The following is a 27331-nucleotide window of genomic DNA, read 5'->3' as shown; positions in this document are numbered from 1 at the left end:
ATATTTTTGTAAATTTTTTGTCGACATACTCCAATAGATTGCTAGTCAAGGATCCTATACCAGAAATTATCAGTCTCCCTGGTGGATTACACAGGGACTTGTGTAACTTCGGCAGACTGTAACATTCTGGGGTTTTGGGATGTTTCACATCAATATATCTGAATTATTTTTCATTCAGTACCCCTAGTCTTCTTGCCTTTCCTAGCAAATCATCTAATTCCTTCTTGTACCTCTCCACGGGATTGTTGAGTAGTTTGTGATATGTTTTAGTATCACTGAGGATGCGGATGCTCTCTTGAACATAGTCTCTCCTGTTTGGATGACTATTCCACTTTATCAGCAGGTTTGATTGTCAAGTTGTTATTACTCTCAAGTTTCTTGACAATCTCCATCTGTGTCCTTGACATATTGTGTTTTATATTTCTTAATTTTCTTGATCCTATGTTTCTTATTTCATTGCAAACTATAGTCTCAAAAGCCTTAATAGCACTTCCCTTATTGTTTGTGCGGTAGAAGGTAGATCTTGGCTTTAGATCTGTATGTGTGAAGTTATCATTTGTTGTGATTGTGCTATATCTTCTTGGTCCTGATGTCTCAGTCTCTATTGCAGACTTCATAAAAAACCTTTTCAGAGTTAGCTTCCTTATGAATTCCTAAGGGCTAGATATATCATAGCTGAGGCGTACGGGGGCACGTATACGCGCCCCTGTATGCCTCAGCTCGCCTGTGGCGGGGCAAAATTACCCGTAGGTAATCAACATTGCACATGAGCGCAATTTTGCGCTTGCGTGCAGTCCCGCCCCCTTCCCGCGCACAGCCAATCACGTGTGGGCAGGAGCTGTCAATCTCCTCGGTTGGACTCGACCGAGGAGATTGAATTTCGCCACCTTAGAGGTGGCGAAGAGCGTAGGGAAGCAGCGGTCTGGTGACCGCTGCTTGATAAATCACGGCGAGCAAGTTCTTGTGAGAACTTGCTGCTGTAGGGGCTTGATAAATCTAGCCCTTAGTGTTAACAAAGGATTGGAACTTATCAAGGCTTCTTGATGGTGCTAATGATAGACCGTATCTCAATACTTTATTTTCATTGTCTGAAAGTTCATATGAGCTAAGATTGTATATTCCTTGATTGCTCTCCTTCCCCTCAATTTTATGAGGCTTCTCTTTTTTACTCTTATTCAGTCCAATGCCCCCTCTCTTCCCTCTATGGGTTTTCTTTTTGTGTTTGGTTGGGTTGGATCCTCTATCTCTATATTTTTTCTCTTCAGTACGTTTCTCTCTTTGTCCTGTCTGTAGTTGGTTGATTTAATCCTTAAAAAGACGACGAAGAGGAAGGTTGAGCTGAAGTCGGCGTGATGGATATTGTTTGATCCCCAATGTGGTCAGCTTTATTTCTTTGAGCTTGTCCTTTCCATCTCTGTGTGTTATTTTCTTCTATTTGTCTTCTATAGTAGACATGATGTTCAGGAGATCTTTTCTAGGGTTTCACATATCTCTCTTGCCAGTTTGGTGTTTTGTAGATGTCTCTATCTGTCTGGAACTCATCATGTCTATCGTAATAGATTCTTGATTTATTGAGTCTATGCCTCGGGGGGGAGGATCTTCCTTCTTGTGGATGTCTGTTTGGAGAATGGCGATGATAGTTTCTATTATCATAATGGTTATGATTTTCTTGGCTGATATAATACCTATCTTCATATCCCATTTCCTTCTCGTAGTAGACATATTGTCCAACCTTTGATCTCATATACCTCTGTGGTTCTCTGTAAGCTCTGTTGTGGTTATTGTGAAATCTACGGTATGGGTTCCCCCAGCCTCCATTCTGGTATGGTGGGTTATATTCTCTGTTGGCCCAACCCCTATGGTTTTGAACGGTGTAGGTGTCTCTGTGGGAACTATAATGAATGTCCCTCTGTGGACTATATTGAAAATTAGTTCTATTATGGAGATGGGGGTTTATATTCCGTCTCTTAAAGTCTTTATTATAGGGATTGTTTTTTGTTTTTTTTGTGTGATACCGTGGTCCAGGTTGTATGGTCTTCTCCCTCATTCTCTGTATTTGTGTTAGTGTCTATGATATTGCTCTCTTCCTCAATTTCTAGAGGATCCTTATTCTGTGAGTTGTCTATCTCTCTTTTAAACTTTTTGGTCTTTTTCTGAATAACTTCATCCCTAACTTTTGTCACCTTTTTAATTAAGGTGGCTTTCCTATCTATGATGTCTTTAGAGTCTGTACTTGAGTTTTCTAAATTCATTATTATTATTTCATCCTCCTTAATTTCACAGTCTATGTGTTTAATTATTCTCTATATTCTATATTGAGTTTCATTAGTGATCTGGAGGGCCTGTATCAGAGTATCAGTCCATCAGTCAGATAAAGTGGGGTCTGATAAAAAAAGGCACATTCTTTTTTAACAGATAAGCCCTTAGGTATAATATTTAGCTCTAGGCATTTCTTTAAAAAGGAAATTTCAGCTTTATATCTGACCTCTGAGATAAGTAGTTTTTTCTAATTCTCTAAACATGGATTGAATGTCTATAGAGTCATCTTCTTCCATATTCTCAAGATTGCCTATATTAGGGGTGTCTAGGTCAATATCTTGTTTAAGTGACTTGAGAGACTCCATCAATATTATGTAAGAAATATAATATAAGAGAAGAACCTAGGAAAACTCCAATCAAGCCAGAATAATCTGTACCATATATAGTTAACATTGTTTTTCAAGATTTTATTGTTTTTATTACACTTGTGTACATGGATCTATGTTTTAAAATTTGTCTAACTTTATTTTTTATTTTTGTTTGTATTAAATGACATTTTAATTCCACATTATCCATTTTTGATATATATAGTGGGAGACCATATATATCACTAGCAAGTACCGTAGCCTTAAATTCTATTTTCATACTCTGTTCATACTCACACCAACTCCTGTCTTTCTTTTTGGTTAAATAGGTAACCAAACAATCAGAGCTAAAGGTACATTCATCTGGGTGCTTGGTCTTTTATCACTTCTCTGATTGACATTTATTATCTAGTAAGGATCTAAGCAGCCAGACCCAGATATTTCATATTTCATATATTCTCTATTTTCTTCTCTTTTTTATTATATTTCTTACATTATATTTATGGAGTCTCTCAAGTCACTTAGACAAGATATTGACCTAGACACCCCTAATATAGGCAATCATGAGAATATGGAAGAAGATTACTCTATAGACATTGAATCCATATTTAGAGAATTAGAAAAACTACTTATCTCAGAGGTCAGATATAAAGCTGAAATTTCCTTTTTAAATAATGTCTAGAGCTAAATATTATACCTAAGGGCTTATCTATTAAAAAAGAATGTGTATTTTCTATATAAGACCCCACTTTAGACATCAGGACCAAGAGGATATAGCACAATCACAACAAATGATAACTTTACAGATACAGATCTAAAGCCAAGATCTACCTTCTACCCCACAAACAGTAAGGGGAGAGCTTTTGAGGCCTTTGAGACTGTAGTTTGCAATTAATTAAGAAACATAGGATCAAGAAAATTAAGAAATATAAAACACAATATGTCAAGGACACAGATGGAGACTGTCAAGAAACTTGAGAGTAATAACGACTTGACAATCAAACCTGCTGATAAACGAGGTGGAATAGTCATCCTAAACAGGAGTGACTATGTTCAAGAGAGCATCTGCATCCTCAGTGATACTAAAACATATCACAAACTACTCAACAATCCCCTGGAGAGGTACAAGAAGGAATTAGACGATTTGCTAGGAAAGGCAAGAAGACTAGGGGTACTGAATGAAAAATAATTCATATACATTGATGTGAAACATCCCAAAACCCCATTATTTTACCATCTGCCGAAGATACACAAATCCTTGTGTAATCCACCAGGGAGACCGATTATTTCCGGCATAGGATCCTTGCAATCTATCGGAGTATGTCGACAAGAATTTACAAAAATATGTTAGACAATTACCCTCTTTTCTAAGGGAGTCAACACAAGTATTAAAACTCCTATAAAGCTTTCCTTGGGAAGAGGGATATATAATGGCCACTTGTGACGTGACGTCACTCTACACTAGCATCCCGCATAAAGAAGGACTGGAAGCGGTGGACTTTTTCCTGAAAAAGGATCCAGATGTCCCTAAAGAACAAGGTGAGTTTATTCTGGATAGTAAACACTATATCCTGACCCACAACTATTTTTGCAATGATGGGAAGTACTATAAACAAATTTGTGGTACGGCGATGGGGACCAGGTTTGCGCCGAGCTCTGCGAATTTATATATGGGAAGATGGGAAGATATTTTCTGGGAATCATGCCCAGCCAGCACGGAACTGGTCCTATACCGCTGATACATAGATGATGTGATCATCATATGGAAAGGTACGGCAGTGGACCTAGAATATACGATAGAGGTCATGAACAAAAATACATCAAATCTGAAATTCACACATGAATGGAGTTATAATCAAATTATATTCTTGGATCTAAAGATAGAGGTGAAAGATGGGATACTGGAGACATCTACACACTTTAAAGAAGTTGACAGCAACAATTACATACACAAACTGAGCTGTCACCATGAAAAGTGGAAAGATAACATCCCGAAAGGCCAACTATTAAGAATCAAGAAAAAATGCTCTAATCCGTATACGTGGGAAGAACAAGCTATGATACTGAAAAATAAATTTATCGACAGAGGGTATAAAGAAGATCTATTAGACCAAAAATAGAAGAAGTACGGAAGATCGAAAGAAAAGAACTAACAAAGTACAAAGACAAGAAAGTTTCCAAGATAAATGAGGAATTTATAAATGTTTCTGTTATTATGGAATACAGTGCCAATAAACACATCATGGGAAAGATATTTAGAAAACACTGGCCTTTGTTAAAAGATGATGACATTATCTGAGACAAGTTACCGACACAACCGAGATTCATCTACAGAAAAACTAACAATCTGAAAAATAGATTAGCACCCAGTATTCAGAAAAATATATGCAACTGGGAATAAATGGTATCAGTGGGAAAAGAATCAAAGGCTTTTTTCCATGCCCCAGCTGTAAAGCGTATTAATGTGGCAAGAACACAGACAGTTTTCAATCCTATAATACGAAAGAAAGATATAAGATCAGGGATCTTATAAGATGCCAGGACAAAGGGGTAATATATATGATGCAATGCACATGTGGACTCCAATACATAGGGCAGACGTCAAGACCCTTGAAAGATAGAATGAGAGAACACATATTGCTCATTGAGAAGCTGAATATGGAGACGGCACTCTAATATGTATATTGTATATTGTATATATTTTTCAATGCTGGTTACTATCATACCAATATACCAATAGAGGGCGCTTCTCCCCTATGGTATAAATAGATGGCCCATAGTAGCTCTTTAGCATTCAATCTGAACTTTTCACAAATCACCCTTGAAGATGTCCGGCCGGAATCTGGACGAAACGCGTAGGGATACCGCAACTAGTGCTCCTGTGCTCCGGTCATACTACCAGCGTCAGCGGTCTAAGAGGCTTAGGCCTGCAGGGGTACGCTCCGGTGCCGGATCCTTACAGTGACGTCAGACGCCGACTTTGTTCGGCGGTCCTTTTGAAACCTGGACATATCTGCCTGAGGATCCGGTCTTATACTGCGGCTGTTTATGAACTTGGTGCTCCAATCTACTTACTTGAATGTAAGTTTTTATGTTGATTATATTCATTTGTTGTTACAATAAATAACTCAAGGCTTCTTGCGCTTTCTGTACTTCTTTGCCCTAGACGGCACTCTAATGTTACCTTGATTTTTCATTGAAAAGTGTCTATAAACATCTGAATTTTATTGGAATACAAAAAGTAAAGAAAAATTGTAGAGGTGGAGATCATGAAAGAGAACTTCTTATGGCAGAGTCAAAATGGATTTCCACCTGGATTGTTTACATCTAAAAGGCCTCAATAATAAAGAGGATCTTACACATCTTCTCAATATAAAGAATTAAACATATCTACAAGAGTTGTAGACACAGATTCCCTGTGTTTACATGTTTAACCCTACTAGTTTCCACAGAGGGGTATTTGTGGCTCTTTACTAATAGAAAGATGCTAAGATTAACAGATGGGAGATCATAATGACAGAAATTAGGAATGACTCTAGACAATATTTTTCTCCATAATATTTAACATAATAAAGAAATAGTTCTCTGATATACTAGTATCCCTCCAACAGTCTAGGATTTATAGATCCAGTACATGGGACTTGTAAACCTAACTATCTCTATCTCTATATACTCTATAGATATAAGACTCTAGACTTTAAATATATATATTTAAAGTCATATCTAATAAAGAAACCCTCTGTCCAAATCCACTAATGGCACATCTTTACAATAGATCCACAATAAATGGGACTTATAAATTAAGTTGGATATAATATACCAATATCATCACCAAAAACGTTGCTTACACATGTGTGGCTTTCAGAATCAAATTTACAAAAATGACATAAAGTCAAACCAGGATTAGGCTCTCATAATTAGGGGTCATTAGCAGACACTCAGGGCGCTAATTGACTACTGAGTCTGGGAGTATAAAGTGTTATGAGGTGTGTGTCCTCATGTGTACCCAGACATTCACCAATTGGCCCGCTCTAGCCTAGGGAACCCGCACAAGCTGGTTCTGAGGTGAGGCCCAGGCTAGTACCTGCACACAAGGCCCGGGTGACGTTGGTGCATTGTTCAGACAGCGCTTCCCCTTAGCATGGTACCAGAGCGGAGAGGCACCGGGGAGCTCGACTGAGACCCTTTGCAGTCCGGGCTATAGGTACTGCAGGCCAGGGGGCGTCGTGCTCTTTGAGCGAGCAGTTAGGGGTGAGAGATATGCCTGTTGTGGGTCATTGCACTGCAGAGTGAGGGAGTCTTCCATAGAATGTCTTTGTGAAAGACGTCAAGGGGCAATAGGGCAGGGTTGCAGCCCATGTGAGGTAGAGGGGTTCCAGCACCTGCTACAGCTTTAGTAAATTTTACTAGTCTAGACTCTAAAAGATTATAATTAATGAAAACTGACCTTACAGCACCGCACACTCGGTGACTTCAGCCGGGACAGTCTCCAGCACCAGTGCCATCAGTCCCAGGCCCCAGCGCCAGGGCAGAGCAGTTCACCAGGCAGGATGCAGCCTGCAAAACCCCCCTCCCGTTACAAGTACAGTTTCCCAGGCAGGACAGGCATGCGGTGCAGGGCGGGCAGGGGAGGAGCCTAGAAGCAAAGTACTAATCCAGCTGGGAAAGTGGGAAACTGTTTGCGGGCAGCGCACGCAGGCTCAAGGGGCAGCTGCTTTTGGCCAGGTGCCCCACAACAAAGACTGGGGCCCCTGGCCGAAAGCAGCTGTCCCTTGGGTCTGCGCGCACTGCCCGCAAACAGTTTCCCACTTTCCCGGCTTGCTTAGTACTTTGCAGCCTATTGTAGGAGCAGCAGGGGCAGAGCCATTATCACACACATGATACATCTGCTGGGCGGCGGGCCCCCCAAGAGTGGCAGACCTCCAAAGCCCGGTCTTAGCCGCGCATGTCGCAACCTTGGTAGTACCGCCTTTGTGTATATAAGCATATACATATGTAATATATAATATTGCTGCCATCACTGTGCTACTTACCCTCCTCGCTGCGCTTTGGTTCTGTGCCATCTCTGATGGCATCAGAACAAGGCTCCCATTGGAGCCTATGGAAGCGCCCTCTTGGGAGCGCAATGCTTCCCAGCAATGCAAATGCAAGCTCGCTTTCACATTGCGCTTAACTTGTAATACCAGCGCACATTAGGAAAAGCAATATTTTGTGCTCCACTTGTAATCTGGCCCTAAATGTCTGTATATGCAGAGTATATAAGCAGTTATGTGCTGCATTACAAAAGATCTGTGTACGCAATAAGGGCTAAATTAGTCGAGCACTAATTTATCGCTTGCCAATTTGCAGGCGCACGATAAATAATCATCCATTACAAGAAATTTGTGGGGTTTCATGTCGCTTTAAGTGACAGCAGCTTGCCACCACAGGGGATATTAAGGGTTAACAGAGGGGCAGCAGGGCTAGGAGTCTGAGATTTTTATTGTTATTAATATAAATATCTGAATTTCAGACACTGAGGCTGGCAGTTTATATACAGCACAGATAAATATTTAGTAGCTCCTGGTTTAGAGAAGTGAAATACAATTTAATGGTTTTAAACTGCAGTGCCCTTGCAGCATCCAGCCCTGTGTGTCGCTGGTTTCAGAAGAAGATGTGATACTACTCTAGGGAATTGTAGCTGGTGACGAGGTAGAATGACACAGGGACGTGTAAGATACAGGGTGCTGGTTATCAATATGCACTGGTGTTGAAGGGTTAATGTTAATAAATGACAGAATGGGATGCAGGTTGATGGGTGCGGGCTAGTTTAGTAAAAGGAGATGTGCTTAACTGGGAACGGATCATGCTCAATAGCCCATATGGAAGGGTCCAACACCAGCCTCTTTCTGCCCTATCTGCGCTTCCCTCCTGTAGTATATCAGTCTGACCCTATCCAAAAAAGTACAGTTCAGCCCTGAAATAGCAGGCACTTCTCACTTGAACAAAGGATTACTACACCCCAGACGTACATTACGGCCTATAGGCCTCATCAGTAGAGGGGCAGCTAATCTAAGCACAGTAAAAAGGGAGTTTGCAGAATCACAACTGGGTCTAACCACGTCTATTGCTGGGATGTGCTTATGGAACTACAAAGACAGAAGTAAATCTAAGTGCCGGAGAATCTGATAATATATATAATAATGTGTCTGAGCACAAAAGGAGATCAGCTAGTTTTCCTTTAGATGTTTAGTGAATTATTCTGCTTTGTGCAATTCTTTCTAGAAATTATTGTAATATTTCTCTGTTAAACAAAACGTATCAAGTATTTTGCAGTTGTTTTTTTATTAAAAATGGACATCAAAGGGTTATAAAAGAGTTTTGTGTTGTAATAAAACTCTAAGCAGCGGCTTATACCTCATAGAAATAATTGCAATATATATAATATTCATCATTTTAAAAGGATGTTTTATTTCTTTTTTTTACTTAATTGGTGCAGTGTTTATTACTTCCTCTCACAGCCCCACAAAGGGGCTGTGGTCTGTAAAAGAAAACAAAGGAGAAGCTATTGCTTTAGTGATCTAGCTGCAGTCCGTTTATTGCCCATTCAAAGTAAAGGACTTTTACTGCAAAAATCATGTGAAAGCAAAACTTAACTTCAGCTTTGTCAGTTCTCACGTGCGGCAGTGGCTACACTGAGAATTTCTAAGTACTCATTTTGTACAAAAAATGTTGTTTGCTTTTTTTAAAACACTGTTTCTTTTTATGTTTACTGTGATTTATTCTTATCTCTTTAAATAAGCCTCCTTTGTGTATGCATTGTTATTGAGGCTTGCCTGCCAATAGCACTGGGCGCATGTATACTGCTGTACGAGACAAAACCTATAGGAATTTCATGTTCACTTACAATGCTTTCTCCTCTTTCATATGTGTGATAAAAAATAATTGTATTTCCTCTTTAACTACATTTATACACATCCCTTATTAAATATACCCTACTCTCCAATATGCATCTTGATTATATATTGTAGGTCATTCCAAGAAACAAGGAAAAATGCAAAATCAGTGTGGTTTAGTGCTCAGGATGAAACTAATAAGAAAAAAGATGTTGTCCAAGAATTGGAAAGGAAACTCTCATTTAGAGATGATACAAACCATTACAGTTATCGGCAGCAGGTAAGAATGGCTGTAAAGTATATTATAATTTACTGGATATAGACAAAGTTGTACAAATGTATTCAGCCCCATGAGCAGGTCTGTCATACGCTAATCTATATAAACGTTACACTGTAATATCCTGTATTCAGTCTCATGTGCAGGTCTGTCATATGCTGATCTATATACACGTTACACTGTAATATCCTGTATTCAGTCTCATGTGCAGGTCTGTCATATGCTGATCTATATACGTTACACTGTAATATCCTGTATTCAGTCTCATGAGCAGGTCTGTCATATGCTGATCTATATACATGTTACACTGTAATATCCTGTATTCAGTCTCATGTGCAGGTCTGTCATATACTGATCTATATACGTTACACTGCAATATCCTGTATTCAGTCTCATGAGCAGGTCTGTCATATGCTGATCTATATACGTTACACTGTAATATCCTGTATTCAGTCTCATGTGCAGGTCTGTCATATACTGATCTATATACGTTACACTGTAATATCCTGTATTCAGTCTCATGTGCAGGTCTGTCATACGCTAATCTATATACGTTACACTGTAATATCCTGTATTCAGTCTCATGTGCAGGTCTGTCATATGCTGATCTATATACATGTTACACTGTAATATCCTGTATTCAGTCTCATGTGCAGGTCTGTCATATGCTGATCTATATACATGTTACACTGTAATATCCTGTATTCAGTCTCATTAGCAGGTCTGTCATATGCTGATCTATATACGTTACACTGTAATATCCTGTATTCAGTCTCATGTGCAGGTCTGTCATATGCTGATCTATATACGTTACACTATAATATCCTGTATTCAGTCTCATGAGCAGGTCTGTCATATGCTGATCTATATACACGTTACACTGTAATATCCTGTATTCAGTCTCATGTGCAGGTCTGTCATATGCTGATCTATATACGTTACACTGTAATATCCTGTATTCAGCCCCATGAGCAGGTCTGTCATACGCTAATCTATATAAACGTTACACTGTAATATCCTGTATTCAGTCTCATGTGCAGGTCTGTCATACGCTAATCTATATACGTTACACTGTAATATCCTGTATTCAGTCTCATGTGCAGGTCTGTCATATGCTGATCTATATACGTTACACTGTAATATCCTGTATTCAGTCTCATGAGCAGGTCTGTCATATGCTGATCTATATACGTTACACTGTAATATCCTGTATTCAGTCTCATGAGCAGGTCTTGTCATATGCTGATCTATATACGTTACACTGTAATATCTTGTATTCAGTCTCATGTGCAGGTCTGTCATATGCTAATCTATATACACGTTACACTGTAATATCCTGTATTCAGTCTCATGTGCAGGTCTGTCATATGCTGATCTATATACATGTTACACTGTAATATCCTGTATTCAGTCTCATGTGCAGGTCTGTCATATGCTGATATATATACATGTTACACTGTAATATCCTGTATTCAGTCTCATGTGCAGGTCTGTCATATGCTGATCTATATACATGTTACACTGTAATATCCTGTATTCAGTCTCATGAGCAGGTCTGTCATATGCTGATCTATATACATGTTACACTGTAATATCCTGTATTCAGTCTCATGTGCAGGTCTGTCATATGCTGATCTATATACATGTTACACTGTAATATCCTGTATTCAGTCTCATGTGCAGGTCTGTCATATGCTGATATATATACATGTTACACTGTAATATCCTGTATTCAGTCTCATGTGCAGGTCTGTCATATGCTGATCTATATACGTTACACTGTAATATCCTGTATTCAGTCTCATGTGCAGGTCTGTCATATGCTGATCTATATACGTTACACTGTAATATCCTGTATTCAGTCTCATGTGCAGGTCTGTCATATGCTGATCTATATACATGTTACACTGTAATATCCTGTATTCAGTCTCATGAGCAGGTCTGTCATATGCTGATCTATATACATGTTACACTGTAATATCCTGTATTCAGTCTCATGAGCAGGTCTGTCATATGCTGATCTATATACATGTTACACTGTAATATCCTGTATTCAGTCTCATGTGCAGGTCTGTCATATGCTGATCTATATACGTTACACTATAATATCCTGTATTCAGTCTCATGTGCAGGTCTGTCATATGCTGATCTATATACGTTACACTATAATATCCTGTATTCAGTCTCATGTGCAGGTCTGTCATATGCTGATCTATATACGTTACACTATAATATCCTGTATTCAGTCTCATGTGCAGGTCTGTCATATGCTGATCTATATACGTTACACTGTAATATCCTGTATTCAGTCTCATGAGCAGGTCTGTCATATGCTGATCTATATACGTTACACTGTAATATCCTGTATTCAGTCTCATGTGCAGGTCTGTCATATGCTGATCTATATACATGTTACACTGTAATATCCTGTATTCAGTCTCATGTGCAGGTCTGTCATATGCTGATCTATATACGTTACACTGTAATATCCTGTATTCAGTCTCATTAGCAGATCTGTCATATGCTGATCTATATACACGTTACACTGTAATATCCTCTATTCAGTCTCATGTGCAGGTCTGTCATATGCTGATCTATATATACGTTACACTGTAATATCCTGTATTCAGTCTCATGTGCAGGTCTGTCATATGCTGATATATATACGTTACACTGTAATATCCTGTATTCAGTCTCATGTGCAGGTCTGTCATATGCTGATCTATATACGTTACACTGTAATATCCTGTATTCAGTCTCATGTGCAGGTCTGTCATACGCTAATCTATATACGTTACACTGTACTATCCTGTATTCAGTCTCATGAGCAGGTCTGTCATATGCTGATCTATATACACGTTACACTGTAATATCCTGTATTCAGTCTCATGTGCAGATCTGTCATATGCTGATCTATATACGTTACACTATAATATCCTGTATTCAGTCTCATGAGCAGGTCTGTCATATGCTGATCTATATACATGTTACACTGTAATATCCTGTATTCAGTCTCATGAGCAGGTCTGTCATATGCTGATCTATATACGTTACACTGTAATATCCTGTATTCAGTCTCATGAGCAGGTCTTGTCATATGCTGATCTATATACGTTACACTGTAATATCCTGTATTCAGTCTCATGTGCAGGTCTGTCATACGCTAATCTATATACGTTACACTGTACTATCCTGTATTCAGTCTCATGTGCAGGTCTGTCATATGCTGATCTATATACATGTTACACTGTAATATCCTGTATTCAGTCTCATGTGCAGGTCTGTCATATGCTGATCTATATACATGTTACACTGTAATATCCTGTATTCAGTCTCATGTGCAGGTCTGTCATATGCTGATCTATATACGTTACACTGTAATATCCTGTATTCAGTCTCATGTGCAGGTCTGTCATATGCTGATCTATATACATGTTACACTGTAATATCCTGTATTCAGTCTCATGAGCAGGTCTGTCATATGCTGATCTATATACATGTTACACTGTAATATCCTGTATTCAGTCTCATGTGCAGGTCTGTCATATGCTGATCTATATACGTTACACTGTAATATCCTGTATTCAGTCTCATGTGCAGGTCTGTCATATGCTGATCTATATACATGTTACACTGTAATATCCTGTATTCAGTCTCATGTGCAGGTCGGTCATATGCTGATCTATATACATGTTACACTGTAATATCCTGTATTCAGTCTCATGTGCAGGTCTGTCATATACTGATCTATATACGTTACACTGTAATATCCTGTATTCAGTCTCATGTGCAGGTCTGTCATATGCTGATCTATATACGTTACACTGTAATATCCTGTATTCAGTCTCATGTGCAGGTCTGTCATATGCTGATCTATATACGTTACACTGTAATATCCTGTATTCAGTCTCATGTGCAGGTCTGTCTTATGCTGATCTATATACATGTTACACTGTAATATCCTGTATTCAGTCTCATGAGCAGGTCTGTCATATGCTGATCTATATACGTTACACTGTAATATCCTGTATTCAGTCTCATGTGCAGGTCTGTCATATGCTGATCTATATACATTACACTGTAATATCCTGTATTCAGTCTCATGTGCAGGTCTGTCATATACTGATCTATATACATGTTACACTGTAATATCCTGTATTCAGTCTCATGAGCAGGTCTGTCATATGCTGATCTATATACATGTTACACTGTAATATCCTGTATTCAGTCTCATGTGCAGGTCTGTCATATACTGATCTATATACATGTTACACTGTAATATCCTGTATTCAGTCTCATGAGCAGGTCTGTCATATGCTGATCTATATACATGTTACACTGTAATATCCTGTATTCAGTCTCATGTGCAGGTCTGTCATATACTGATCTATATACATGTTACACTGTAATATCCTGTATTCAGTCTCATGAGCAGGTCTGTCATATGCTGATCTATATACATGTTACACTGTAATATCCTGTATTCAGTCTCATGTGCAGGTCTGTCATATGCTGATCTATATACATGTTACACTGTAATATCCTGTATTCAGTCTCATGTGCAGGTCTGTCATACGCTAATCTATATACGTTACACTGTAATATCCTGTATTCAGTCTCATGTGCAGGTCTGTCATATGCTGATCTATATACATGTTACACTGTAATATCCTGTATTCAGTCTCATTAGCAGATCTGTCATATGCTGATCTATATACACGTTACACTGTAATATCCTGTATTCAGTCTCATGTGCAGGTCTGTCATATGCTGATCTATATACGTTACACTGTAATATCCTGTATTCAGTCTCATGTGCAGGTCTGTCATATGCTGATCTATATACATGTTACACTGTAATATCCTGTATTCAGTCTCATGTGCAGGTCTGTCATATGCTGATCTATATACGTTACACTGTAATATCCTGTATTCAGTCTCATGTGCAGGTCTGTCATATGCTGATCTATATACACGTTACACTGTAATATCCTGTATTCAGTCTCATGTGCAGGTCTGTCATATGCTGATCTATATACATGTTACACTGTAATATCCTGTATTCAGTCTCATGAGCAGGTCTGTCATATGCTGATCTATATACACGTTACACTGTAATATCCTGTATTCAGTCTCATGAGCAGGTCTGTCATATGCTGATCTATATACACGTTACACTGTAATATCCTGTATTCAGCCCCATGAGCAGGTCTGTCATATGCTGATCTATATATACGTTACACTGTAATATCCTGTATTCAGTCTCATGTGCAGGTCTGTCATATGCTGATCTATATACACGTTACACTGTAATATCCTGTATTCAGTCTCATGAGCAGGTCTGTCATATGCTGATCTATATACACGTTACACTGTAATATCCTGTATTCAGCCCCATGAGCAGGTCTGTCATATGCTGATCTATATATACGTTACACTGTAATATCCTGTATTCAGTCTCATGTGCAGGTCTGTCATATGCTGATCTATATACGTTACACTGTAATATCCTGTATTCAGTCTCATGTGCAGGTCTGTCATATGCTGATCTATATACATGTTACACTGTAATATCCTGTATTCAGTCTCATGTGCAGGTCTGTCATATGCTGATCTATATACACGTTACACTGTAATATCCTGTATTCAGTCTCATGTGCAGGTCTGTCATATGCTGATCTATATACGTTACACTGTAATATCCTGTATTCAGTCTCATGTGCAGGTCTGTCATATACTGATCTATATACATGTTACACTGTAATATCCTGTATTCAGTCTCATGAGCAGGTCTGTCATATGCTGATCTATATACGTTACACTGTAATATCCTGTATTCAGTCTCATGTGCAGGTCTGTCATATGCTGATCTATATACATGTTACACTGTAATATCCTGTATTCAGTCTCATGTGCAGGTCTGTCATATGCTGATCTATATACATGTTACACTGTAATATCCTGTATTCAGTCTCATGTGCAGGTCTGTCATATGCTGATCTATATACGTTACACTGTAATATCCTGTATTCAGTCTCATGTGCAGGTCTGTCATATGCTGATCTATATACACGTTACACTGTAATATCCTGTATTCAGTCTCATGTGCAGGTCTGTCATATGCTGATCTATATACATGTTACACTGTAATATCCTGTATTCAGTCTCATGTGCAGGTCTGTCATATGCTGATCTATATACATGTTACACTGTAATATCCTGTATTCAGTCTCATGAGCAGGTCTGTCATATGCTGATCTATATACACGTTACACTGTAATATCCTGTATTCAGTCTCATGAGCAGGTCTGTCATATGCTGATCTATATACACGTTACACTGTAATATCCTGTATTCAGTCTCATGAGCAGGTCTGTCATATGCTGATCTATATACATTACACTGTAATATCCTGTATTCAGTCTCATGTGCAGGTCTGTCATATGCTGATATATATACACTTACACTGTAATATCCTGTATTCAGTCTCATGTGCAGGTCTGTCATATGCTGATCTATATACATGTTACACTGTAATATCCTGTATTCAGTCTCATGTGCAGGTCTGTCATATGCTGATCTATATACGTTACACTGTAATATCCTGTATTCAGTCTCATGTGCAGGTCTGTCATAAGCTAGATATATATACATGTTACACTGTAATATCCTGTATTCAGTCTCATGTGCAGGTCTGTCATATGCTGATCTATATACGTTACACTGTAATATCCTGTATTCAGTCTCATGTGCAGGTCTGTCATATGCTGATCTATATACATGTTACACTGTAATATCCTGTATTCAGTCTCATGTGCAGGTCTGTCATATGCTGATCTATATAAGTTACACTGTAATATCCTGTATTCAGTCTCATGTGCAGGTCTGTCATATGCTGATCTATATACGTTACACTGTAATATCCTGTATTCAGTCTCATGTGCAGGTCTGTCATATGCTGATCTATATACGTTACACTGTAATATCCTGTATTCAGTCTCATGTGCAGGTCTGTCATATGCTGATCTATATACATGTTACACTGTAATATCCTGTATTCAGTCTCATGTGCAGGTCTGTCATATGCTGATCTATATAAGTTACACTGTAATATCCTGTATTCAGTCTCATGTGCAGGTCTGTCATATGCTGATCTATATACGTTACACTGTAATATCCTGTATTCAGTCTCATGTGCAGGTCTGTCATATGCTGATCTATATACACGTTACACTGTAATATCCTGTATTCAGTCTCATGAGCAGGTCTGTCATATGCTGATCTATATACATGTTACACTGTAATATCCTGTATTCAGTCTCATGTGCAGGTCTGTCATATGCTGATCTATATACTGTTACACTGTAATATCCTGTATTCAGTCTCATGTGCAGGTCTGTCATATGCTGATCTATATACGTTACACTGTAATATCCTGTATTCAGTCTCATGTGCAGGTCTGTCATATGCTGATCTATATACAGTTACACTGTAATATCCTGTATTCAGTCTCATGAGCAGGTCTGTCATATGCTGATCTATATACGTTACACTGTAATATCCTGTATTCAGTCTCATGTGCAGGTCTGTCATATGCTGATCTATATAAAGTTTACACTGTAATATCCTGTATTCAGTCTCATGTGCAGGTCTGTCATATGCTGATCTATATAAGTTACACTGTAATATCCTGTATTCAGTCTCATGTGCAGGTCTGTCATATGCTGATCTATATACAGGTTACACTGTAATATCCTGTATTCAGTCTCATGAGCAGGTCTGTCATATGCTGATCTATATACGTTACACTGTAATATCCTGTATTCAGTCTCATGTGCAGGTCTGTCATATGCTGATCTATATACGTTACACTGTAATATCCTGTATTCAGTCTCATGTGCAGGTCTGTCATATGCTGATCTATATACATGTTACACTGTAATATCCTGTATTCAGTCTCATGTGCAGGTCTGTCATATGCTGATCTATATACGTTACACTGTAATATCCTGTATTCAGGTCTCATGTGCAGGTCTGTCATATGCTGAGTCTATTACATGTTACACTGTAATATCCTGTATTCAGTCTCATGTGCAGTCTGTCATATGCTGATCTATATACATGTTACACTGTAATATCCTGTATTCAGTCTCATGTGCAGGTTCGTCATATGCTAATCTATATACACGTTACACTGTATATCCTGTATTCAGTCTCATGTGCAGGTCCTGTCATATGCTGATCTATATAATTGTTACACTGTAATATCCTGTATTCAGTCTCAGTGCAGGGTCCTGTCATATGCTGATCTATATACACGTTACACTGTAATATCTGTATTCAGTCTCATGAGCAGGTCTGTCATATGCTGATCTATATACGTTACAACTGTAATATCCTGTATTCAGTCTCATGAGCAGGTCCTGTCATATGCTGATCTATATACATGTTACACTTAATATCCTGTATTCAGTCTCATGAGCAGGTTCTGTCATATGCTGATCTATATACGTTACACTGTAATATCCTGTATTCAGTCTCATGTGCAGGTCTGTCATATGCTGATCTATATACGTTACACTGTAATATCCTGTATTCAGTCTCATGTGCAGGTCTGTCATATGCTGATCTATATACATGTTACACTGTAATATCCTGTATTCAGTCTCATGAGCAGGTCTGTCATATGCTGATCTATATACAGTTACACTGTAATATCCTGTATTCAGTCTCATGAGCAGGTCTGTCATATGCTGATCTATATACGTTACACTGTAATATCCTGTATTCAGTCTCATGTGCAGGTCTGTCATATGCTGATCTATATACACGTTACACTGTAATATCCTGTATTCAGTCTCATGTGCAGGTCTGTCATATGCTGATCTATATACGTTACACTGTAATATCCTGTATTCAGTCTCATGAGCAGGTCTGTCATATGCTGATCTATATACATGTTACACTGTAATATCCTGTATTCAGTCTCATGAGCAGGTCTGTCATATGCTGATCTATATACGTTACACTGTAATATCCTGTATTCAGTCTCATGTGCAGGTCTGTCATATGCTGATCTATATACAGTTACACTGTAATATCCTGTATTCAGTCTCATGAGCAGGTCTGTCATATGCTGATCTATATACATGTTACACTGTAATATCCTGTATTCAGTCTCATGTGCAGGTCTGTCATATGCTGATCTATATACATGTTACACTGTAATATCCTGTATTCAGTCTCATGTGCAGGTCTGTCATATGCTGATCTATATACATGTTACACTGTAATATCCTGTATTCAGTCTCATGTGCAGGTCTGTCATATGCTGATCTATATACATGTTACACTGTAATATCCTGTATTCAGTCTCATTAGCAGATCTGTCATATGCTGATCTATATACACGTTACACTGTAATATCCTGTATTCAGTCTCATGTGCAGGTCTGTCATATGCTGATCTATATACAGTTACACTGTAATATCCTGTATTCAGTCTCATGTGCAGGTCTGTCATATGCTGATCTATATACGTTACACTGTAATATCCTGTATTCAGTCTCATGTGCAGGTCTGTCATATGCTGATCTATATACATGTTACACTGTAATATCCTGTATTCAGTCTCATGAGCAGGTCTGTCATATGCTGATCTATATACACGTTACACTGTAATATCCTGTATTCAGTCTCATGTGCAGGTCTGTCATATGCTGATCTATATACGTTACACTGTAATATCCTGTATTCAGTCTCATGTGCAGGTCTGTCATATGCTGATCTATATACGTTACACTGTAATATCCTGTATTCAGTCTCATGTGCAGGTCTGTCATATGCTGATCTATATACGTTACACTGTAATATCCTGTATTCAGTCTCATGTGCAGGTCTGTCATATGCTGATCTATATACGTTACACTGTAATATCCTGTATTCAGTCTCATGAGCAGGTCTGTCATATGCTGATCTATATACATTACACTGTAATATCCTGTATTCAGTCTCATGAGCAGGTCTGTCATATGCTGATCTATATACTGTTACACTGTAATATCCTGTATTCAGTCTCATGTGCAGGTCTGTCATATGCTGATCTATATACATGTTACACTGTAATATCCTGTATTCAGTCTCATGTGCAGGTCTGTCATATGCTGATCTATATACACGTTACACTGTAATATCCTGTATTCAGTCTCATGTGCAGGGTCTGTCATATGCTGATCTATATACGTTACACTGTAATATCCTGTATTCAGTCTCATGTGCAGGTCTGTCATATGCTGATCTATATACATGTTACACTGTAATATCCTGTATTCAGTCTCATGAGCAGGTCTGTCATATGCTGATCTATATACGTTACACTGTAATATCCTGTATTCAGTCTCATGAGCAGGTCTGTCATATGCTGATCTATATACGTTACACTGTAATATCCTGTATTCAGTCTCATGTGCAGGTCTGTCATATGCTGATCTATATACACGTTACACTGTAATATCCTGTATTCAGTCTCATGTGCAGGTCTGTCATATGCTGATCTATATACATGTTACACTGTAATATCCTGTATTCAGTCTCATGTGCAGGTCTGTCATATAGCTGATCTATATACATGTTACACTGTAATATCCTGTATTCAGTCTCATGTGCAGGTCTGTCATATGCTGATCTATATACGTTACACTGTAATATCCTGTATTCAGTCTCATGTGCAGGTCTGTCATATGCTGATCTATATACGTTACACTGTAATATCCTGTATTCAGTCTCATGTGCAGGTCTGTCATATGCTGATCTATATACAGTTACACTGTAATATCCTGTATTCAGTCTCATGTGCAGGTCTGTCATATGCTGATCTATATACATGTTACACTGTAATATCCTGTATTCAGTCTCATTTGCAGGTCTGTCATATGCTGATCTATATACGTTACAACTGTAATATCCTGTATTCAGTCTCATGTGCAGGTCTGTCATATGCTGATCTATATACGTTACACTGTAATATCCTGTATTCAGTCTCATGTGCAGGTCTGTCATATGCTGATCTATATACACGTTACACTGTAATATCCTGTATTCAGTCTCATGTGCAGGTCTGTCATATGCTGATCTATATACCGTTACACTGTAATATCCTGTATTCAGTCTCATGTGCAGGTCTGTCATATGCTGATCTATATACGTTACACTGTAATATCCTGTATTCAGTCTCATGTGCAGGTCTGTCATATGCTGATCTATATACAGTTACACTGTAATATCCTGTATTCAGTCTCATGTGCAGGTCTGTCATATGCTGATCTATATACACGTTACACTGTAATAATCCTGTATTCAGTCTCATGTGCAGGTCTGTCATATGCTGATCTATATACGTTACACTGTAATATCCTGTATTCAGTCTCATGTGCAGGTCTGTCATATAGCTGATCTATATACATGTTACACTGTAATATCCTGTATTCAGTCTCATGTGCAGGTCTGTCATATGCTGATCTATATACATGTTACATCTGTAATATCACCTGTAGTCAGTCTCATTGTGCAGGTCTGTCATATGCTGATCTATATACGTTACACTGTAATATCGCTGTATTCAGTCTCATGTGCAGGTCTGTCATTTGCTGATCTATACACGTTACACTGTATTATCCTGTATTCAGTCTCATGTGCAGGTCTGGTCATATGCTGATCTATATACGTTACACTGTAATATCCTGTATTCAGTCTCATGTGCAGGTCTGTCATATGCTGATCTATATACATGTTACACTGTAATATCCTGTATTCAGTCTCATGAGCAGGTCTGTCATATGCTGATCTATATACGTTACACTGTAATATCCTGTATTCAGTCTCATGTGCAGGTCTGTCATATGCTGATCTATATACAGTTACACTGTAATATCCTGTATTCAGTCTCATGTGCAGGTCTGTCATATGCTGATCTATATACAGTTACACTGTAATATCCTGTATTCAGTCTCATGTGCAGGTCTGTCATATGCTGATCTATATACTGTTACACTGTAATATCCTGTATTCAGTCTCATGTGCAGGTCTGTCATATGCTGATCTATATACATGTTACACTGTAATATCCTGTATTCAGTCTCATGTGCAGGTCTGTCATATGCTGATCTATATACACGTTACACTGTAATATCCTGTATTCAGTCTCATGTGCAGGTCTGTCATATGCTGATCTATATACACTTACACTGTAATATCCTGTATTCAGTCTCATGTGCAGGTCTGTCATATGCTGATCTATATACAGTTACACTGTAATATCCTGTATTCAGTCTCATGTGCAGGTCTGTCATATGCTGATCTATATACATGTTACACTGTAATATCCTGTATTCAGTCTCATGTGCAGGTCTGTCATATGCTGATCTATATACATGTTACACTGTAATATCCTGTATTCAGTCTCATGTGCAGGTCTGTCATATGCTGATCTATATACGTTACACTGTAATATCCTGTATTCAGTCTCATGTGCAGGTCTGTCATATGCTGATCTATATACGTTACACTGTAATATCCTGTATTCAGTCTCATGTGCAGGTCTGTCATATGCTGATCTATATACGTTACACTGTAATATCCTGTATTCAGTCTCATGTGCAGGTCTGTCATATGCTGATCTATATACATGTTACACTGTAATATCCTGTATTCAGTCTCATGTGCAGGTCTGTCATATGCTGATCTATATACGTTACACTGTAATATCCTGTATTCAGTCTCATGTGCAGGTCTGTCATATGCTGATCTATATACATGTTACACTGTAATATCCTGTATTCAGTCTCATGTGCAGGTCTGTCATATGCTGATCTATATACATGTTACACTGTAATATCCTGTATTCAGTCTCATGTGCAGGTCTGTCATATGCTGATATATATATACACGTTATTCTGTAATATCCTGTATTCAGTCTCATGAGCAGGTCTGTCATATGCTGATATATATACACGTCATTCTGTAATATCCTGTATTCAGTCTCATGTGCAGGTCTGTCATATGCTAATCTATATACATGTTACACTGTAATATCCTGTATTCAGTCTCATGTGCAGGTCTGTCATATGCTGATCTATATACGTTACACTGTAATATCCTGTATTCAGTCTCATGAGCAGGTCTGTCATATCGTGATCTATATACGTTACACTGTAATATCCTGTATTCAGTCTCATGTGCAGGTCTGTCATATGCTGATCTATATACGTTACACTGTAATATCCTGTATTCAGTCTCATGTGCAGGTCTGTCATATGCTGATCTATATACGTTACACTGTAATATCCTGTATTCAGTCTCATGTGCAGGTCTGTCATATGCTGATCTATATACATGTTACACTGTAATATCCTGTATTCAGTCTCAATGTGCAGGTCTGTCATATGCTGATCTATATACATGTTACACTGTAATATCCTGTATTCAGTCTCATGAGCAGGTCTGTCATATGCTGATCTATATACATGTTACACTGTAATATCCTGTATTCAGTCTCATGTGCAGGTCTGTCATATGCTGATCTATATACGTTACACTGTAATATCCTGTATTCAGTCTCATGTGCAGGTCTGTCATATGCTGATCTATATACACGTTACACTGTAATATCCTGTATTCAGTCTCATGTGCAGGTCTGTCATATGCTGATCTATATACGTTACACTGTAATATCCTGTATTCAGTCTCATGTGCAGGTCTGTCATATGCTGATCTATATACACGTTACACTGTAATATCCTGTATTCAGTCTCATGAGCAGGTCTGTCATATGCTGATATATATATACACGTTATTCTGTAATATCCTGTATTCAGTCTCATGTGAAGGTCTGTCATATGCTGATATATATACACGTCATTCTGTAATATCCTGTATTCAGTCTCATGTGCAGGTCTGTCATATGCTGATCTATATACGTTACACTGTAATATCCTGTATTCAGTCTCATGTGCAGGTCTGTCATATGCTGATCTATATACATGTTACACTGTAATATCCTGTATTCAGTCTCATGTGCAGGTCTGTCATATGCTGATCTATATACAGTTACACTGTAATATCCTGTATTCAGTCTCATGTGCAGGTCTGTCATATGCTGATCTATATACAGTTACACTGTAATATCCTGTATTCAGTCTCATGTGCAGGTCTGTCATATGCTGATCTATATACATGTTACACTGTAATATCCTGTATTCAGTCTCATGTGCAGGTCTGTCATATGCTGATCTATATACAGTTACACTGTAATATCCTGTATTCAGTCTCATGTGCAGGTCTGTCATATGCTGATCTATATACAGTTACACTGTAATATCCTGTATTCAGTCTCATGAGCAGGTCTGTCATATGCTGATCTATATACTGTTACACTGTAATATCCTGTATTCAGTCTCATGTGCAGGTCTGTCATATGCTGATCTATATACATGTTACACTGTAATATCCTGTATTCAGTCTCATGTGCAGGTCTGTCATATGCTGATCTATATACATGTTACACTGTAATATCCTGTATTCAGTCTCATGTGCAGGTCTGTCATATGCTGATCTATATACAGTTACACTGTAATATCCTGTATTCAGTCTCATGTGCAGGTCTGTCATATGCTGATCTATATACAGTTACACTGTAATATCCTGTATTCAGTCTCATGTGCAGGTCTGTCATATGCTGATCTATATACATGTTACACTGTAATATCCTGTATTCAGTCTCATGTGCAGGTCTGTCATATGCTGATCTATATACAGTTACACTGTAATATCCTGTATTCAGTCTCATGTGCAGGTCTGTCATATGCTGATCTATATACGTTACACTGTAATATCCTGTATTCAGTCTCATGTGCAGGTCTGTCATATGCTGATCTATATACGTTACACTGTAATATCCTGTATTCAGTCTCATGTGCAGGTCTGTCATATGCTGATCTATATACATGTTACACTGTAATATCCTGTATTCAGTCTCATGTGCAGGTCTGTCATATGCTGATCTATATACATGTTACACTGTAATATCCTGTATTCAGTCTCATGTGCAGGTCTGTCATATGCTGATCTATATACGTTACACTGTAATATCCTGTATTCAGTCTCATGTGCAGGTCTGTCATATGCTGATCTATATACATGTTACACTGTAATATCCTGTATTCAGTCTCATGTGCAGGTCTGTCATATGCTGATCTATATACATGTTACACTGTAATATCCTGTATTCAGTCTCATGTGCAGGTCTGTCATATGCTGATCTATATACAGTTACACTGTAATATCCTGTATTCAGTCTCATGTGCAGGTCTGTCATATGCTGATCTATATACATGTTACACTGTAATATCCTGTATTCAGTCTCATGTGCAGGTCTGTCATATGCTGATCTATATACATGTTACACTGTAATATCCTGTATTCAGTCTCATGTGCAGGTCTGTCATATGCTGATCTATATACGTTACACTGTAATATCCTGTATTCAGTCTCATGTGCAGGTCTGTCATATGCTGATCTATATACATGTTACACTGTAATATCCTGTATTCAGTCTCATGTGCAGGTCTGTCATATGCTGATCTATATACATGTTACACTGTAATATCCTGTATTCAGTCTCATGAGCAGGTCTGTCATATGCTGATCTATATACTGTTACACTGTAATATCCTGTATTCAGTCTCATGTGCAGGTCTGTCATATGCTGATCTATATACATGTTACACTGTAATATCCTGTATTCAGTCTCATGTGCAGGTCTGTCATATGCTGATCTATATACAGTTACACTGTAATATCCTGTATTCAGTCTCATGTGCAGGTCTGTCATATGCTGATCTATATACATGTTACACTGTAATATCCTGTATTCAGTCTCATGAGCAGGTCTGTCATATGCTGATCTATATACGTTACACTGTAATATCCTGTATTCAGTCTCATGTGCAGGTCTGTCATATGCTGATCTATATACGTTACACTGTAATATCCTGTATTCAGTCTCATGTGCAGGTCTGTCATATGCTGATCTATATACATGTTACACTGTAATATCCTGTATTCAGTCTCATGAGCAGGTCTGTCATATGCTGATCTATATACATGTTACACTGTAATATCCTGTATTCAGTCTCATGAGCAGGTCTGTCATATGCTGATCTATATACACGTTACACTGTAATATCCTGTATTCAGTCTCATGTGCAGGTCTGTCATATGCTGATCTATATACGTTACACTGTAATATCCTGTATTCAGTCTCATGTGCAGGTCTGTCATATGCTGATCTATATACATGTTCCCACTGTAATATCCTGTATTCAGTCTCATGAGCAGGTCTGTCATATGCTGATCTATATACGTTACACTGTAATATCCTGTATTCAGTCTCATGTGCAGGTCTGTCATATGCTGATCTATATACATGTTACACTGTAATATCCTGTATTCAGTCTCATGTGCAGTCTGTCATATGCTGATCTATATACGTTACACTGTAATATCCTGTATTCAGTCTCATGTGCAGGTCTGTCATATGCTGATCTATATACGTTACACTGTAATATCCTGTATTCAGTCTCATGTGCAGGTCTGTCATATGCTGATCTATATACACGTTACACTGTAATATCCTGTATTCAGTCTCATGTGCAGGTCTGTCATATGCTGATCTATATACATGTTACACTGTAATATCCTGTATTCAGTCTCATGTGCAGGTCTGTCATATGCTGATCTATATACATGTTACACTGTAATATCCTGTATTCAGTCTCATGAGCAGGTCTGTCATATGCTGATCTATATACACGTTACACTGTAATATCCTGTATTCAGTCTCATGAGCAGGTCTGTCATATGCTGATCTATATACACGTTACACTGTAATATCCTGTATTCAGCCCCATGTGCAGGTCTGTCATATGCTGATCTATATATACGTTACACTGTAATATCCTGTATTCAGTCTCATGTGCAGGTCTGTCATATGCTGATCTATATACGTTACACTGTAATATCCTGTATTCAGTCTCATGTGCAGGTCTGTCATATGCTGATCTATATACATGTTACACTGTAATATCCTGTATTCAGTCTCATGTGCAGGTCTGTCATACGCTAATCTATACACACGTTACACTGTAATATCCTGTATTCAGTCTCATGTGCAGGTCTGTCATACGCTAATCTATACACATGTTACACTGTAATATCCTGTATTCAGTCTCATGTGCAGGTCTGTCATATGCTGATCTATATACGTTACACTGTAATATCCTGTATTCAGTCTCATGTGCAGGTCTCTCATATGCTGATCTATATACGTTACACTGTAATATCCTGTATTCAGTCTCATGTGCAGGTCTGTCATATGCTGATCTATATAAGTTACACTGTAATATCCTGTATTCAGTCTCATGTGCAGGTCTGTCATATGCTGATCTATATACGTTACACTGTAATATCCTGTATTCAGTCTCATGAGCAGGTCTGTCATAT

At 38.2% G+C, this 27331-nt stretch overlaps 1 protein-coding gene across 3 annotated transcripts in view; it reads left to right on the top strand.

Moving 5' to 3' along the window:
- MYPN (myopalladin) overlaps positions 1-27331 on the top strand; it is a 777058-nt gene that overhangs the window by 441787 nt on the left and 307940 nt on the right. For all 3 annotated transcript variants that reach the window (XM_053691847.1, XM_053691846.1, XM_053691845.1), the window contains exon 12: positions 9635-9779. In XM_053691847.1, the coding sequence (XP_053547822.1) occupies positions 9635-9779 (145 nt within the window). The remainder of the gene's footprint in view (positions 1-9634; positions 9780-27331) is intronic.

This window comes from Bombina bombina, chromosome 9 (assembly GCF_027579735.1).
Source record: "Bombina bombina isolate aBomBom1 chromosome 9, aBomBom1.pri, whole genome shotgun sequence".
Lineage (NCBI taxonomy): Eukaryota > Metazoa > Chordata > Amphibia > Anura > Bombinatoridae > Bombina > Bombina bombina.
This window is presented reverse-complemented; position numbering and strand designations above follow the sequence as displayed.